This window comes from Myotis davidii, unplaced genomic scaffold (assembly GCF_000327345.1).
Source record: "Myotis davidii unplaced genomic scaffold, ASM32734v1 scaffold172, whole genome shotgun sequence".
In the NCBI taxonomy this organism is placed as follows: Eukaryota; Metazoa; Chordata; class Mammalia; order Chiroptera; family Vespertilionidae; genus Myotis; species Myotis davidii.
Window position 1 is genome coordinate 677,472 of NW_006284343.1, and position 15,819 is coordinate 693,290.

The 15,819-nt window shown below is 46.3% G+C and overlaps 1 protein-coding gene across 2 annotated transcripts; it reads left to right on the forward strand.

Moving 5' to 3' along the window:
• The first annotated feature begins 3,201 nt into the window (after window positions 1–3,201).
• On the forward strand, window positions 3,202–12,464 carry KCNJ2 (potassium voltage-gated channel subfamily J member 2). 2 transcript variants are annotated; one of them, XM_006754591.2, is made up of 2 exons: window positions 3,202–3,681; window positions 9,402–12,464. In XM_006754591.2, exon 2 carries the CDS (start codon window positions 9,639–9,641, stop codon window positions 10,920–10,922), a length of 1,284 nt encoding a protein of 427 aa, XP_006754654.1. In that variant the 5' UTR covers window positions 3,202–3,681; window positions 9,402–9,638; the 3' UTR covers window positions 10,923–12,464. The 2 variants fall into 2 exon arrangements, with proteins under 2 accessions (XP_006754654.1, XP_006754655.1); XM_006754592.2 differs by lacking the exon at window positions 3,202–3,681 and adding an exon at window positions 3,995–4,508.
• The last annotated feature ends 3,355 nt before the right edge of the window (window positions 12,465–15,819 follow it).

The following is a 15,819-nucleotide window of genomic DNA, read 5'->3' on the forward strand; positions in this document are numbered from 1 at the left end:
GGGAGACAAGTCTTCCAGGTGCATGACAATGTAATTTACTAAATAATAACTTGGCTGCTCGGGAAGTGTGAGCTTCTTAAGGAGCAATCCTACTTACTGTTGTTGGCTTAACAATATTTGATGGGAAATAAAGACCCCATTCATGGGCACAGTAAGCACTCAATGATTCCTCCATAAAAGAGGGTGTGGTTTTGTTGTGCATGTACATATAAACCTGGGCATATTTAAACACACGCGTACCTCACTTACCCAGAGGTCTTTTTCACATAGCAAATACATGAACTAAGTCATATAAGTGCTCTGAGATGCTGAAATACATGTGGTAAATCAGTATCCCGAAGCTTTTTACCCTAAAAAGAACCAAACAAAAGGTTATTGCAAATTTAGCATCTCCTCATTCTATTTCAAAGACATGCATCCACTTTGAGCCCCTTTGAGCCCATTTGCTTTTACTATATGTACATTTTCAACAAGCTTGCTTACATAATTTCTCGGCCCAGTGCAGATGAGAATCAGCAAATTAGACAGTTTTGGTGACAGTCTGAAAGCTATGAGGCAAATTGGCGGGAGCAAAAAAGAGAAGTGAAGGCTGTCACTGATGGAGAAGGAAAAACAAGCATAGGCTTAAACACGCTCCGTCTGGGGCTATTTAATATAGGAGACGCTGCTCTTACTGCACCCGGATAGGCCCACCCACCACAGGCAAAATGAAATAGCTTGTTTATTCAAATGAATCTGACTCAGTATTCCGAAGTCCTATTATACTCACAAATATTGGTATTTTCATTCATTTATTCATTCCACTGACATCTAATGAGACTGATTTTTTTTTTAATGTGGCCATATGCAAGGCGATGAGGACATAAAGAAAAAATAAGACACGGCAGTGGATTTTGAAAAAGTCGCTATTGATGGGTAGACACAAATATAGGGGGACATGCTTATGATAGCATGAAAGTAACAAAATAAGCTCTACTAGGAATATAGACACAGCGCTCCAGGGACAGTCTGCTGAGAAATTGAGGATGCATACATCAGAGAAAATAATTCCCACCCGAACAAATTTCAGCTTAGGAAAACCATCATGGGATATGCTACATTCCCAGGTATGCCAGCTAAATAAGGCATAATCACTGCATGTCCCAGTGACAAATGGCACATAAGGCCTATGGAATACATCCCACTGCTCTAGGGGACACAGTGACTGTGTAGGCAGTGGCAGGCATGACATTCTTAGAAGCAGCTTAGAATTTATACACATGATTACATGCACGTATATAGACAGGTCTGGAGGCACACAGGTATTTTTAGGACACAGACAGGATTGCCTTCTAGGATGTTCTCAGCATCCTTAACACAACTGCACGTGGTGCTAGGCCGTACACATCAAGTCTTCCATTCTGAGACGTCTCCATAAATTCTACTCCATTCACTCCACTCCTCAGACACTTTCCGGAATTTTTGTTTCGCATGATCCATTTTAGCACTTAATCACAGGCTGCCTTATATTGTCATTTGATTCCATGTGTGGCTTGCTTATCCGCTCAAGTGGAGAATGTAAATTATTCGAGGGAAGCAACTGCTCCTCCTGGGGCTCTTGCGGGCTCCCATATCATAACCTAGAACACAGCTAAAGCACAAAGTAGCCACTCAACCAATACATTGACTGACACTAACATGAAGATGAAAAGTTACCAATGCCATGAAATTGCCAAAGCTGTTTTCTCATAGATAAGAATACCATGGTAGATGGCTTGTCCACATAGCAGCAGATTGCACACTCAACCCATCTACGTTTCAAGTCAACCTGACATTTATGTATTGTTACTATGTATTATTGCTGTGAAGATGAGGAAGTGGTTCATAATACCCAGTAGATGCCAATGACAGGAGTTCTTCGCCTCTTTCCATCGTGAAATTGGGCTGCATATATGGATCATGGAAGGCTGAAGCTATACCCAGTGGCTGGAGAGCTCTATCTCAGTACAAAGGAAAGATCTGTGTTCCCAGTGGAACATAACCCTTCTTCTGCGTCACCCCATTCATCATCTGACAGCAGATCAGGATTGTGACTAATATTTGGCCCTCATATCCTAGGCGGTTACCATAGAGGGATTCAGTAAGAGCATAATTCACATTTCCTTGGAAAAATTTAATCCACAGATGGACCCCGGCACCCAATTGGAGTGGTGTTCAAAACTAATTGGGATTTTTGCTAAATAAAGACTGATTCAGCCAAAAGAGCTGTACTCTGACTAGAGAAATCTGTATCACACATCACTCCAAAAAGTATATTTATCCAAATGCTGATTGCATTGGAACACTAGAATTTTCCTAATAGAGACATAGGGAAAAGGCACTTATTGATGAAAGTGCACATTTATATTTTTCCTTTATAAAATGAAGAAACAGGATCGATGCTATCATGCATTCACAATGTTTCAGTTACAAAATTTAATCTCTCATGTTTTCTTATGTAGCTAATAAGGTAACATTTTTCATTCAAATTGGGAAGCTGATTTTTAAAACAATCCACATCTGCCCTAGCTGGTTTGGCTCAGTGGATAGAGCGTCAGCCTGTGGACTGAAGGGTCCAGGGTTCATTCCAGGCAAGAGCAGGTGCCTGGGTTGTGGGGCTTGACCCCCAGTAGGGGGTGTGCAGGAGGCAGCTGACCAATGATTCTCTCTCATCATTGATGTTTCTATCTCTCCCCTTCTCCTTTCCTCTCTGAAATCAATAAAAATATATCTTTAAAAAAATAAATAATACACGACTTCATAAATAATCATAAGGTAGACTTCCCTTGTGAGCCATCATTCCCACCTACAGAACTTGAAAGGGCAAGACAATTGGTAACGGAGCTTGGAGCACTGCGTAATCTCAACAAATGGAATGGAACAGGAATGTGTTCGGCCATCAGAGCAGTCACACTGCGTGCACACACAACCAACTCCACACCCTTTTAATTTCAGTGTTTTGCTCAGTGCTGGAAAAAGAGGCATACTTGCTCACACAGGATCAAGTGCATGGCTGCAAAACCTAAGCATATCTCACCAGCGCCTCCTAGAGGCCATGTGAGGATATAGGCGGGGAGGGGAGCGAGGGCACAAACCCTTTCCTTGAATTGGGAGTTTCACCTCTCCCCCCAGCTCACATCCACCCGGGCTGTGCCGCCCAGGATAAGAACTCGATTGTCGAAGTAGTTTGGCGACTCTAAGAGGAGTAAATAAACTGCTGCACAAAAGGTTAATTTCATCGCTTGAGGAAATTAACATGAAACACACGGAGAGGTTTCAAACTCGGTGTTCAGAAAAGACCACTAAATATACTATGCACCTACTATTTGGCGCGCGGACACACACACACACACACACACACACACACACGGATTAATCTGCGAAGTTCCAGGCTGCAGAGCCAGTGAACATTGAACTTGACATGGGTTTTTTTCAGGGTCTGCACGCTCTTGCCTGGTTGCTGGGAATGAGGGCTGGGAGGCGCTGGTGCGAGGGCAGAGCTCGAGTGTCTGTAGGAGTTGCTGTTCCAGAGAATTCATTACTGTCTAATTGCTCTGATTTTAGATCGGCAGAGCGTGTCAGGCGGCGGTGGAGAACGAGATTGAGGGAGGACAACGCGAGAGGGAACGCGTCGTTCACCCTGCGGAGAGGTCGAGGCGCTTTGTAAGTAACCGGCGAGCAGTGGGATAGCAGGAGCCCGGCGGCTATGCAGTTGCAACACTTGTGCGCGTCTGAATCCTGCAGGATCTGCGGGGATCCCGGCCTCTGTCCCCATTGAATGCTTGGCTCCTCCGCCCAGCGCGCAGGTTCTGCTGCGGATTCGGGGGGCATGGAAGGGTGGGGAGCGCGGGGGACACGCTCGGAATGAAATGCAACCCTCCCCCCGGCGGCTGCAAACATTTCGCCCTGGCACCGCCGCCTCGCTGGCCCCTGGAGGAGCCAGCACAGCCCAGCCGCCGCCGAGGATAGAAAAAGGGGAGTGGGGGGCTCGGAGAAGGGCAGGAAACGGCCCAAGGCCAGGCTGCAATTAGGCAGCGGCCAGAGCCCGGAAGCGGAGCTTCCCACCTGCTGCTGTCCGGGCTGGGGCGCAAGTTCCTCCAGCCGGGCCGGGAGGCTGGAGGCGGTGGGAGCCCGGCAGGTTCTCCCCGCTGGCAGAGCCCGGGGCGGCGGGTGTAGCATCCTCTCCTCCCCTCCCCGCGGCGGGTCTCGGGGCGGGACGCTCGGCCAGACGCGCTGCGATTGGCCAGCAGCGGCCGGGGGCGGGGCCAGGCCGCCGGTATCTCGTGGGCCGCCTCAAAAGAGCCCAGGATATTGCAGAGCGCACTGGAGCCCTGGCCAGCGCGCCGCCTGCCCCCGCGCCGCCGGCAAGCTGGGTCTTGGGAATTCGGCTTTGCTTTGGCGCCTTCGCCCTTACAAACCACTGGATCTTACATGCCTCTGGGCCCCCCCTACTTCCACTCCATGTCCCCATGCTCCTGCGCCAGCAACAGGTAAGGGCTGCTGTGTGTTTTCTTCCCCGCTTCCGTCTTGCTGCATGCGTGCCCTGGGGAGCGTGGACTCGGGCTGGGGCTGCCTTTGGTTCCCGACTCTTCCCCTGCCCCGCTTGCTCCAGAGGTGCCCAGCTGTCAGGCTGCAGGAGCGCGCACCCACGCTCCCTCCGAGTCCCGGAGCATGCCTATAGAGTTCGTGTGCGCACCAGCACATCCCAGAGCTAAAAATACTGAGACATGCTTGGAACAGTTGAGCAATCGAAACATTTCCCTGCAGCATCTGTTTGTGCTCATAACTTCCAATGCACCAGCTGTAGCGAGATACTGAGTTTGGAGACAGGGGCGAGGGAGCTTGCGTTGGATTGTCGCTGTAAGGGGAAAAAGAGGGGCGAGGGGATAGGGCAGCTGGAGTACTGCTCTCAAACCTAGGCAGACCCGGGTACTCCGCAGTAGTCTCGATCCTTGGCCTTTTTATGTGATTTCTTGGTCATTGCTTGAAGCATAGAGTCCAGTTCCAAACGGAGCGAGCGTCTCAAAGTTGCTTTGCTGGGAACAGAGAGGCAGCCCGAGTTGGAACGGAGCCTAAAGACCGCAACACGCTCACACGATTGTGTCACTTTCCCCTAAGCAACTTGTAATTCTTCCTAATAATAATAATAATGCTAATACCTACGTGGAAGACAGCATGGTTTCTAGGGAGGCCAGTGGGGGAAACGACTTTTTCTGCAAAGAGATTGCATCATAAATATAGATCGATCATGACAACTGGGGGGAAAAGTAGAGATGGGAGACGGGCAGTGTAATGTCTGTGCCTCAGTAAGCGGAGCAGTAGGATGGGAACCAGGATAGGACTGTGAAACTGGGGCTTCTCAAAGACTCAGACTTCACCTTTACCTCTTAGGAAATAAGGCAGGATTTGAAAACATGCTTCGGGTCTGCGAAGCGTGCACATTGCCTTTTACTACTTTTATTTTCACGTTCATAATCTAGAGGCAGTGAGATTTCCTCTCGCCACTGTTGTATGCCTGCTGCCCATTACATTACCGTGCACTTGTTAGCTTTTTCCTGCTCACTTCCACCCCTGTCCCCCGAGGGTTTTATTTGTATTTGCCATTATCCGGAAAAATCTCCAAGGTCAGGGGTAAGAGGTGTGACATCAAGGGCTGTGGGAGGGGTGAGAGTTGGGGTCAAGGTCATTTCACTTTGCCTTCAGCTCCTCCCCCCCACCTCCCATGTTTACGGCACTTTCTTTGGTGTTATTGGTGTCCCGAGGAATATTTGTTCTAAACTCTTGTGAATTTGGCATTAAAAATCAAAACCCCAAAACAATCCGCAATATTTCTACTTCCTTGAGACTCTCCAGTTGTCGAATCTCCCGTTAGCTGTAGAGTCCTTGTATGACTTTTCAGTAGCATGAAAGACTGACCACATCTTTACCTGAACAGATGGCCTGTGTTCAGTTTTCCTTTCGTGTGTTTTTTTGAGTATCAAATCCGTATATTCTTCAGCCTTGACACAGGCTGAGGGATGCTCCATGCATTGTTGAATGTCAGTGTTGTAGTGGTCACATAGGTAAGTGGGTGCCCCCCTCTCTCCCCCTCTCCCTGCTCCTCCCTCTGTTTACTGAGCCTCACAGAGGTTGCCTTGCTAGCACTTGTGCTCACATAGCAACATGTGCCCAGAGCACAGTCAGGCTGGTCTATATGGCGTCAGCTGGGGAATAGCTACTCTAAACACTCATTAGCAGGCCTCTCTCTAAGCCCAGCTCACCCTCCTTTACGACCCTCAGTTCCCATCCTCAGAAACTTTCTTACTCACTACACCATGGCCACTGGATGGGACACATGTATTCTTGTTTATTGTCCACAATTGCATTTTTCTGATTTTTATGGTCCATGTTGGAAATATTTCCTATATGATAACCATGATTTGGGGTCACTCCTTATGTTATCTCCTTGATCTTTCCTTTTCTTTAATCCATAGCTCTCCCTCCCTTAACATCTACCTAAGATTGAAGCGCTGAACTCTTTTTTTCCATTGCTTATGCTTAATTTTGGCTCAGTCTATAAATAGTCTTACCATGAACAGCACCACATGTAGCCTCTCAATTTCCCAGAAACATTCTCTACCTCGTTGGGGATCGCCTGGGTGAAATGATGATGTGTGTCTTTCAAATTGCCATCAAGCCCTTAAATATTTAGGCTGGAGGGGGAATGCACACGTGGTTCATCAAATCAGATATCGATTCCCCTGCCTTGTTCCCACCAAGGAGTCACAGAGTGTTCTCAGCTGCTCTTCATCGATCCTTTCTCACAAAATTAATTTGAATCTATCCCTAAACTACTGCACGGAAGCCCTGTTCCTAATGGAAGTTTTCCCAGATGCTCATGAATTAGTGATTTTCAGTGAGAGAGGAGCATGGAAGTTGTCTGCTTGCCCAAAGCCACCACCGGGTGTGTGGGCAGGTTGGTAGGAGAGTCATTCCTCACAGTGGGGTATTAAAACAGTGGACCTAGCAGACTCTGGCAGGTTCTAGATTTTTGCTATGCAATCAGCTCCACCAAGTCTAAATGTATCTTCTGTGTGTGCACACATAGATACGCATACATCTGTTTTGGAGCCTATCTATTCAAAGTGACAAAAGTCTCCATTTTGCCCCCCACCCCCCCAAAAATATTTTTTCATGGCAGAATGGTCAAATTTGTAAATGATGCGCTGCATGTGGAACACATTCTGTCGTTAGCAATGGAGACAGGACAATAATAGTCCCTCTATCCAGGCTCTTTTCGAGGGCCTAAATGCGGAAAGCTATTCGGAGGAAGCTGGTAGTGTGTGTTTTGTGGGATTCAGACCAATGTCCTGGGGTCGAGTTTTGGAAAGTTGTAATTCAGTCTTTAGATTTCCTGTGGCGGTTATGCTTTCATCTGGAAAAGTGCAGAAGTAAGTCAGAAGAAATATGAGGCACTCCCTCCGATGGAAGGGTTATTCTGAATCAGGAAAAGGGAATTTCTTGGTGTCAGTTTATAGGATTCCGAAGTCAATCAGAACTCAAGGATACATGTACTAGTTAAATGAGTCCTCTTCCTCACTCTTTTTTTGGGGGAGGGGGGCTGGGAGTACACCTGTATTTGGTGTCATATCACCTCTATCTGGTTTTGTGCAGAAATGCTTGGCAATTACACCTGAGCCCAATCAGCTGAGGCCACTGTTAAAAAAAATAAAAAATAAAAAAAGTTCTTCCCATGTCCAGGATCTAGAACCCTGAGGAGCTGCAGGTTTGTCCGAGTACAAACCTCGCAGGGAAGCAGACAAAACACTGAGGCAGGTGGAAGACTGGGAAGGCACAGTAACTTCTTTTTATAAAGTGATTCAAAGACACTTTTAAATCGGGCATCATTTAGGTGTCAAAAGCTGCCAAAATGTAACACACATTGCAATTTTCACAGATGACTAATCTCGGGAAAAATGTGTTGGGGCACATTCTTGCATAATAACTTGGATGAAGAGGGAGCGGGGAGAAGACAGTAGCAAGGCAGCTTTCAAAGACAGTGCACCTCGCCTCTCTGCAAGGGGGTGCGCGGAAGCAAGACAAGCGAAGTGCTTTTCCGTGTGCAGCTGGCTTGGCTGCGACTGGTTTTGTTAACTGCTTCGCCTTCATATGGTTGGGAGGGAGAAAGCCACAGTGGAGTCCCCATGATCAGGGCTTCAGTGGATTCCTGATCCTTTTAATCTGTGGTTCCCTGTCCCCCTTTAATCCAGGAGATAGAGTAGGTTCATGTTGATTTGTTTAGTTCGATGCTGCATTAATTTATATTCGATAAAGAAAACACCCTCAACTTTTGCTCAGGCCTTTGTCAAGTCAGTGTCTTTGGAGCCAAGAAGGAAAGTTGTCTTCAGTAGGTAGTTTTTCCCTAGGACAGGACAAGGCAAGAGGAGAGAGCTGAGAACTACTGTTTGTTCACATTAGGGAAAGGTGGGTGCCTTCTCCATAGGAACATATAGCAAACAACAGTGCGTAGAAGTGAAAGTAAGCTGCCATTTATGATCTGTTCCTACAACCTTGCCTCTGTTTGGGAAAACACAGAATTGGACTCACATGAAATGAGTTCCTGCCTTATCTCAATCCTCTAAAGACCTGGTCCTTTGGCTCAAAGGTGCTTACTTCCAAGCCAGTCATTACACACGGCAGTCCCATCTCCGGAGGATTTCAGGACCGATTGCTAGGCAACAGAACCAGTTCTCTAGCCCCCAGAGCAAACTTGCGTCTTCAAGTGAGAATCACTTGCATGAACGGAGACGTTATGGGGCATTTCTGCATAGTGGCAGCTGGAAGTGTGTGGACCGATGGAGCCGGCCCACACAGTCTCCAGAAACTGGGATCCATTGCAGATGATTTTTAAGGACGGCCTGCTGAGTTGCATCATTTAAACAAAATAACTTGTCATAGCCTCCCCTAATGCACCTGCAACTCGGTTAATATTAACATTCTGCATGCCTATGGAATGTTCTCTCGATGTGTCCAAGTTCTTAAAGCTGCATGATACACCTTGGCGTTAGGCAGTCCTCCTTCGGCTTGATAACTTGCAAGTAGAGAAAGCCAAAGAAGAGAATGAGAGGGGAGAGGTAGACCCATAAGATAGAACATTTTAGACTGCTTGCAAACCATAGGAGGAAAAGGACCTGAAATGTTGGTGGAAAGACTGATTTTTATGCTTTTAAAGAAAATTAAAAACCATCTTTTAGGGCACCAGGGATTAAAATTCCAACAATTCAACGTAGGGTGTATGTATCTATATCTATCTGACTCTGTGTCTTGCTGGAAATGTTGCCTCGGGGCCGAGCGCCCTGAATCATGACTTCTCTTGTAATGGATGATCTCTCTGTCTTTGGCAGGACCTGCTGTCTGGATGTCAGCTGAGTTACTAAGGTAACTCTGCATGTCCGTAGACAGACCTCGGTAGGACCTCAAGGCTCCTGGAGACGCCCCCCTCCCCCAATCTCTCCTTATTTATTTATTTATTTTTGTGGGTGTGTGTCCTCACTGAGCATTCAAAACTGTTTCTCCAAAGGTTTTTGCAAAAACTCAGACTGTTTTCCAAAGCAGAAGCACTGGCGTCCACGGCAGAAGCGATGGGCAGCGTGCGGACCAACCGCTACAGCATTGTGTCTTCGGAAGAAGACGGCATGAAGCTGGCCTCCATGGCGGTCGCCAATGGCTTTGGGAACGGGAAGAGCAAAGTGCACACCCGGCAGCAGTGCAGGAGCCGCTTCGTGAAGAAGGACGGGCACTGCAACGTTCAGTTCATCAACGTGGGGGAGAAGGGGCAGCGGTACCTCGCGGACATCTTCACCACGTGCGTGGACATCCGCTGGCGGTGGATGCTGGTCATCTTCTGCCTGGCCTTCGTGCTCTCGTGGCTGTTCTTCGGCTGTGTGTTTTGGTTGATAGCTCTGCTCCATGGGGATCTGGATGCCACGAAGGAGAGCAAAGCTTGTGTGTCGGAGGTCAAGAGCTTCACAGCTGCCTTCCTCTTCTCCATCGAGACCCAGACCACCATCGGCTACGGTTTCCGGTGCGTCACCGACGAGTGCCCGATCGCCGTGTTCATGGTGGTGTTCCAGTCCATCGTGGGCTGCATCATCGATGCCTTTATCATCGGCGCCGTCATGGCCAAGATGGCCAAACCCAAGAAGAGAAACGAGACTCTTGTCTTCAGTCACAACGCCGTGATCGCCATGAGAGATGGGAAGCTGTGTCTGATGTGGCGGGTGGGCAATCTTCGGAAAAGCCACCTGGTGGAGGCTCACGTTCGAGCCCAGCTCCTCAAATCCAGAATTACTTCGGAAGGGGAGTACATCCCCCTGGATCAAATAGACATCAACGTCGGGTTTGACAGTGGAATTGACCGTATATTCCTCGTGTCCCCGATCACCATAGTCCATGAAATTGACGAAGACAGCCCTTTCTATGACTTGAGTAAGCAGGACATTGACAATGCAGACTTTGAGATTGTGGTGATCCTGGAGGGCATGGTGGAGGCCACGGCCATGACCACCCAGTGCCGGAGCTCGTATCTGGCCAACGAAATCCTCTGGGGCCACCGCTATGAGCCGGTCCTCTTTGAGGAAAAACATTACTACAAAGTGGACTATTCAAGGTTCCACAAGACTTACGAAGTACCCAACACGCCCCTTTGCAGCGCCAGAGACTTAGCAGAAAAGAAATATATCCTCTCCAATGCAAATTCATTTTGCTATGAAAATGAAGTTGCCCTCACGAGCAAAGAGGAAGATGACAGTGACAATGGTGTTCCGGAAAGCACGAGTACGGACACGCCCCCTGACCTAGACCTTCACAACCAGGCAAGCGTACCTCTAGAGCCCAGGCCCTTACGGCGAGAATCAGAGATATGACTGACCGATTCCTTCTCCGGAATAGTTATGTTCAAACACAGTCTGTTGGTCAAAGGCCCCAAACAGTGATTCAGACGACGGTACTGGCGAAGAGGTGGGTCAAGGCAAGTGGCCACCAGGGACTGAGGCTAGCCTGATGGTGCCAGAGGCAGACTCTCAGCTCAGAGGTGGACGGAACACACTCAACACGCCTCCCCATGACCAGACGGCACAGAGACATGTTGTAGAATAAGTTATGGGGTGTTTCTGTGTTGTGTTTTTATAAGACTTGAACTTGCAGGCAAGCCTTGGTTGGGTATTTGACTTATCCAGAATGCTTCTCTTTAGGGAACAAGAATGTTTTTAATGGCATAACAAAGGCAAGACTCTCTGCCTTAATCTCGAAAAGCTGCTAACTACCTGAACACAAATTGTATTTTTGTTGCAGTGTAGTTTTTCTATAGTGTAATTTAAAAGTCAGTATTGAACTTGGTTGAAAGCTCATGATATGCGCTTCAAAGTGCCAAAACAAGAGCCTGATTTTTTGAGGCCAGTAATTTGTTTGCTAGAATTGATTTTTTTTTTCTCTCTCTCTCTCCTCTGGTTACATAAGGGCATTATGTAACGCTAGCCAAATGGTAGCCTCCGGGTTGGTATTTTATTTTTTTTCTTCATGATGTTAATGGGTTATCACAAATTTTAAGTCGGACTACCTAAAATGAATACCAAAGATAATGCACATTTTTGCACAGTGGAGCTAATACTAAAAAGGAAGGGAAGCTCCAGAGCTGCCTTGAAATCAACAGACAATGACTTTGAACCTCAGCGAGACCTTGAACTGCCCTCTAGAAAAATAGGACATCGTACACATAGAGTCTAGGGAGTGTAGTGCTTTTAAAATGTTGTTCTTTCCTGTGAGTTTTGTATTAAAGGAAGAAGAAGAAAGGGAAAGGGAAGTTCTCACACAGGACAGACACACACACTAAACATCTTTTCCCTCCTGTGAGGTAGTGCTGGCCAGGCTAACGCATAAGGTGAGAGATGGTGCCATGCTCTGAGGTTGCTCCAGGCTTCCCCTGTTTGCACATTCCAAGATAGATTCCATAAAATAAGACCTTGGTTGAATGTCGTAGGCATTCTCAAAACTGAGCCGCCCAACATGGAAGGCCAATTAAATTAAACCCTTGCGGTTAAATTCCCCTCCCTGACTCCCAGGATGGTTCCCGATGGACTGTGCCCCACCAGCAGCCCCCTGCAGGGTCCCTCCTGACCAATCTGTGTGGACTGAGTCCTGCAGCGTCTGAGAGGGCTGCGAGGGCCGAGGCCAAGGTGCGGATGGGCCTCTGCGGATGTAGCACATCAGCTCACGTATCCAAGAGGGAGATGAACATGGCCTTATATTAACGGTAGAGAGTAGGGATGAAAATGTCCCAGTATTTTAGGGCTACCAAGAGCCATACAAAATAGAACACGGTCACGAGCAAGGGAGATAATGGTCTAAAGCAGTGGTTCTCAACCTTCTGGCCCTTTAAATACAGTTCCTCATGTGATGACCCAACCATAAGATTATTTTCGTTGCTACTTCATAACTGTAAAGTTGCTACTGTTATGAATCGTAATGTAAATATCTGATATGCAGGATGGTCTTAGGTGACCCCTGTGAAAGGGTCATTCGACCGCCAAAGGGGTCGCGACCCACAGGTTGAGAACCACACTCATGCTTGCGTGTGAGCTGATTCTTGTGGCCGGTGGAACTGTAGGACACATGGTTTTCCAGAAGCCTCTCCTGCCTGGCTGCCTGACTTGCTACCCACAATCCCCCCTCACTCCAGCTAAGTAATGGAACTCTTTTTATTTTTTGTCTGAAGTACCCTGTCTGTGAATTCTGGGGTGACTGACTTTTCTTTTTAATTGGAGTCTCAAAACCAACTCTCTTATGGTGTTATATCCCTATATGCCATTAAAAAGAAGCTTGTTCTAGAATCCTGTATTTGTGAATTGATGTTTGTGACGGTCTGTGGGTTTTGAGCAGCCATATCTGAATGCAGTGCCTGCAATGAGGTCACCAGACCTGCTGTTGTCAGCCTTCAGAGTCCTTGGGTTTGAAAACGGTGGTATTATTTTCATGGAAACCAAGACAGAGAAGTGGATGCTGTTTTGAAATCCAAATGGAAAGGCAGGTTTGCGAAATTGACTAGAGAGTTGGAGGAACTAGGATTGAGTGGACAAGAGAATCAACCAAAGAGGCGACCGTTTGGCCACGGACAGAGAGGGTACCGAGGGCTTCCGCTGCTGCTATTTTGATATTTTTGCAAAGGAAAATAATCAAACCAAAGAGTATTCAGTCATATGTACATTAAATGAAGATACAGTGGAGAGTGGGGCTGACCTCCGAGAAGGTTCCTCCCCCACCCACAGAGCTGCCACTTAAAGAAAGACTTAAGATGTTTGCAAAGAGGGTGGGCAAGGGGGCAGGAACGAGGGAGGGACATCTTTCAACTTCTTTCTGAAACAGAGAAAAAAAAATAACATTTCTGGTGCACAGGTTTGTTTGTTGTTTGTTTTTTTCAAGAAAATTTTGCAGAAGCTATGTTTTTAAAAGTGTACATTTTATAAAGTTTATCAGATATTTTCATATTTAAAGCCAAATGTAAATAGAAGTCTGTAAAGGGAAAAATATTGCCATAGAAAGTTTGATTTCAGTACAGCAATTTCTGAGAGCTAGTACCTATATGCTACCGGTTAGCATGGTTTTAGCAAGTATCTACCAGCCTTATAAGGTTTGTATTGCTATGTTCTTCGGTTATTTATTTCAGCATGGGCTGTCCATTTGAAAGCTTTTTTCTAGTTATTAGTATTTTAACAGTTACAAGCTTTAAGTGGCATTTTATTTTATTGTATTTTATTTTTGGTCAAGAGCCAAGACACAGGTAATGCACCACATTGTTTTGCTGCATTTTACCTTCAAAACATTTGTCCTTACTGCCCGGGTCTCCTTCATTCATGCACACATGTCACTAGAATGCAAGTGGAAGAGACTCCGTGAACGTCCGGGGTCTATTCTTGGACGCGTGTTGCTTCTTTATTGCAAGCGAACTCTCGTTGAATTCACGTAGGACTTACTCCCTTTTAAAGAAGTCCATTGCCCCTGTCTGGCTGGGCATCATATTTTTGGAAGGAGGCAAAGATTCTCAGTTATCCTATTTTTAAATAAAATGTAGACAAAGTGAATCTATTTTGATTATGGAGAAAGGCATAGTTTTCTACCCCTCTAAGCATATACTTGAATCAGACATTTCAAAGATGTCACACTGTAGCACTGTAGTCCTTTCCAAATTCCTGGAGAAAGTTTTCACCTTAAAAAAAAAAAAATTCCCCCAAGGCGTTATTTCTCCCTTTGCTTCCTTTCTTTCCGACAAACTCCCATCCCAAACCTTGATGTTTATTTCATGAGCTGTGCCCAACCCTCCCTCCCCCGCCCCCCAAATTCTGTTACCCTTGAAAATAACAAATGTCAGTTCATATTGTATGATAAGCCCCTTGGTAAAGGCAAGAAACATGTCCTGACTAGAAGAGTGGCTTCTTTTTCACTCTGTGAACTAATGTTAAGGTGGGGAAACAAGTGTTGCATTCCCATCCCCTCACTCCCAACTAGAATCTCTTTTCTAGTGACATTGGGTTTAGCTCTGCCCTCCGGCGAGTTGCACAAGCCGGGCCTCAGACAATCATGATAGTTCCTATTTTCCCGTTTGCCATCCTTTTGTACCTAAAGTCTTCCTATTGTACTGCACAAACCATGGATTGTACATATTTTTATATATTATGTCTTATTTTATTATTTCTAAATAAAAACGTAAATGTTGAACACAAATCCGTGCGAGATCTTTGGGCTTCCTCCACGTAGAATCATTGAGCCATAAAGCGCAAGTTCGCACACAATGGGGCAGAAACCCTGATGCTTTGCATGAATGGAGCCATAGAAATCGCCTGAACAGGCAGGTGCGTGGGGTGGCAGATTAGTCTAATCCAACTTAGAGGAAGTCAAGCTCATATTTTGTTTTTGGACCGAATGACCTAGGTAGAGAGAGGCTAGAAAAGGCAGAGGAGAAACAAGCAAACAACAAAAAACCCACAAAGTATAATAAGGTTTAGATTTTGATATTTTCGTTGAGTGATCATAGTCCCTTTTCTTGGAGCCTAGGCTCTGTGCGGGGTTCTTATATGTTATCTCATTCTCAAAGAGCAAATCGGGACATTATTATTGCCGTGTTAGACACCAGGCATAGGCAAATGTGTCTCATAAAGGGCCAGACAGTAAAAGTTTCTGGTTTGCAGACCAGGCCGTCCTTGTCTAACCTCTACAACTCCTCCCTCTGGTGTGAAAACAGCTACAAATAATAGGAAAACAATGGTGTGGCTGGGCTTCAATGAAGCTTTACTTATAGCTACAGGGGGTGAGCCAAATTTGACCTGTGGCCTATAATTCATCAGAACTCTGCTGTCGATAAGAAGCTGAGGCCTGACTGTAAAGGGGGTGGTATTAGAATGCAGATTTTATCTGTGAAATAACCACATCCATGATGAGCATATCTTAAGACCCCAGAGACTTTTTTTTCAAAATAGTTCAGATGGAGGTTCCTAGTGACCCAATGATTTGAGCCACTGTACCAGGGTCATTATGATGCATTTTATTGTTTTTTTTAAAAAAATGTTGGAAGTGAGAGGGAGAGAAAGATAGAAACATCAATGATGAGAGAGAATCCTTGATGGGCTACCTCCTGCATGCCCCACATGGGATTGAGTCTACAACGTGGTCAGATGCCTTGACCAGGAATTGAACCACAACCTCCTGGTTCATAGGTCAACACCCAACCACTGAGCCATGCCGGTCGGGCTAGAATGACTTTTTCAAAAGGTA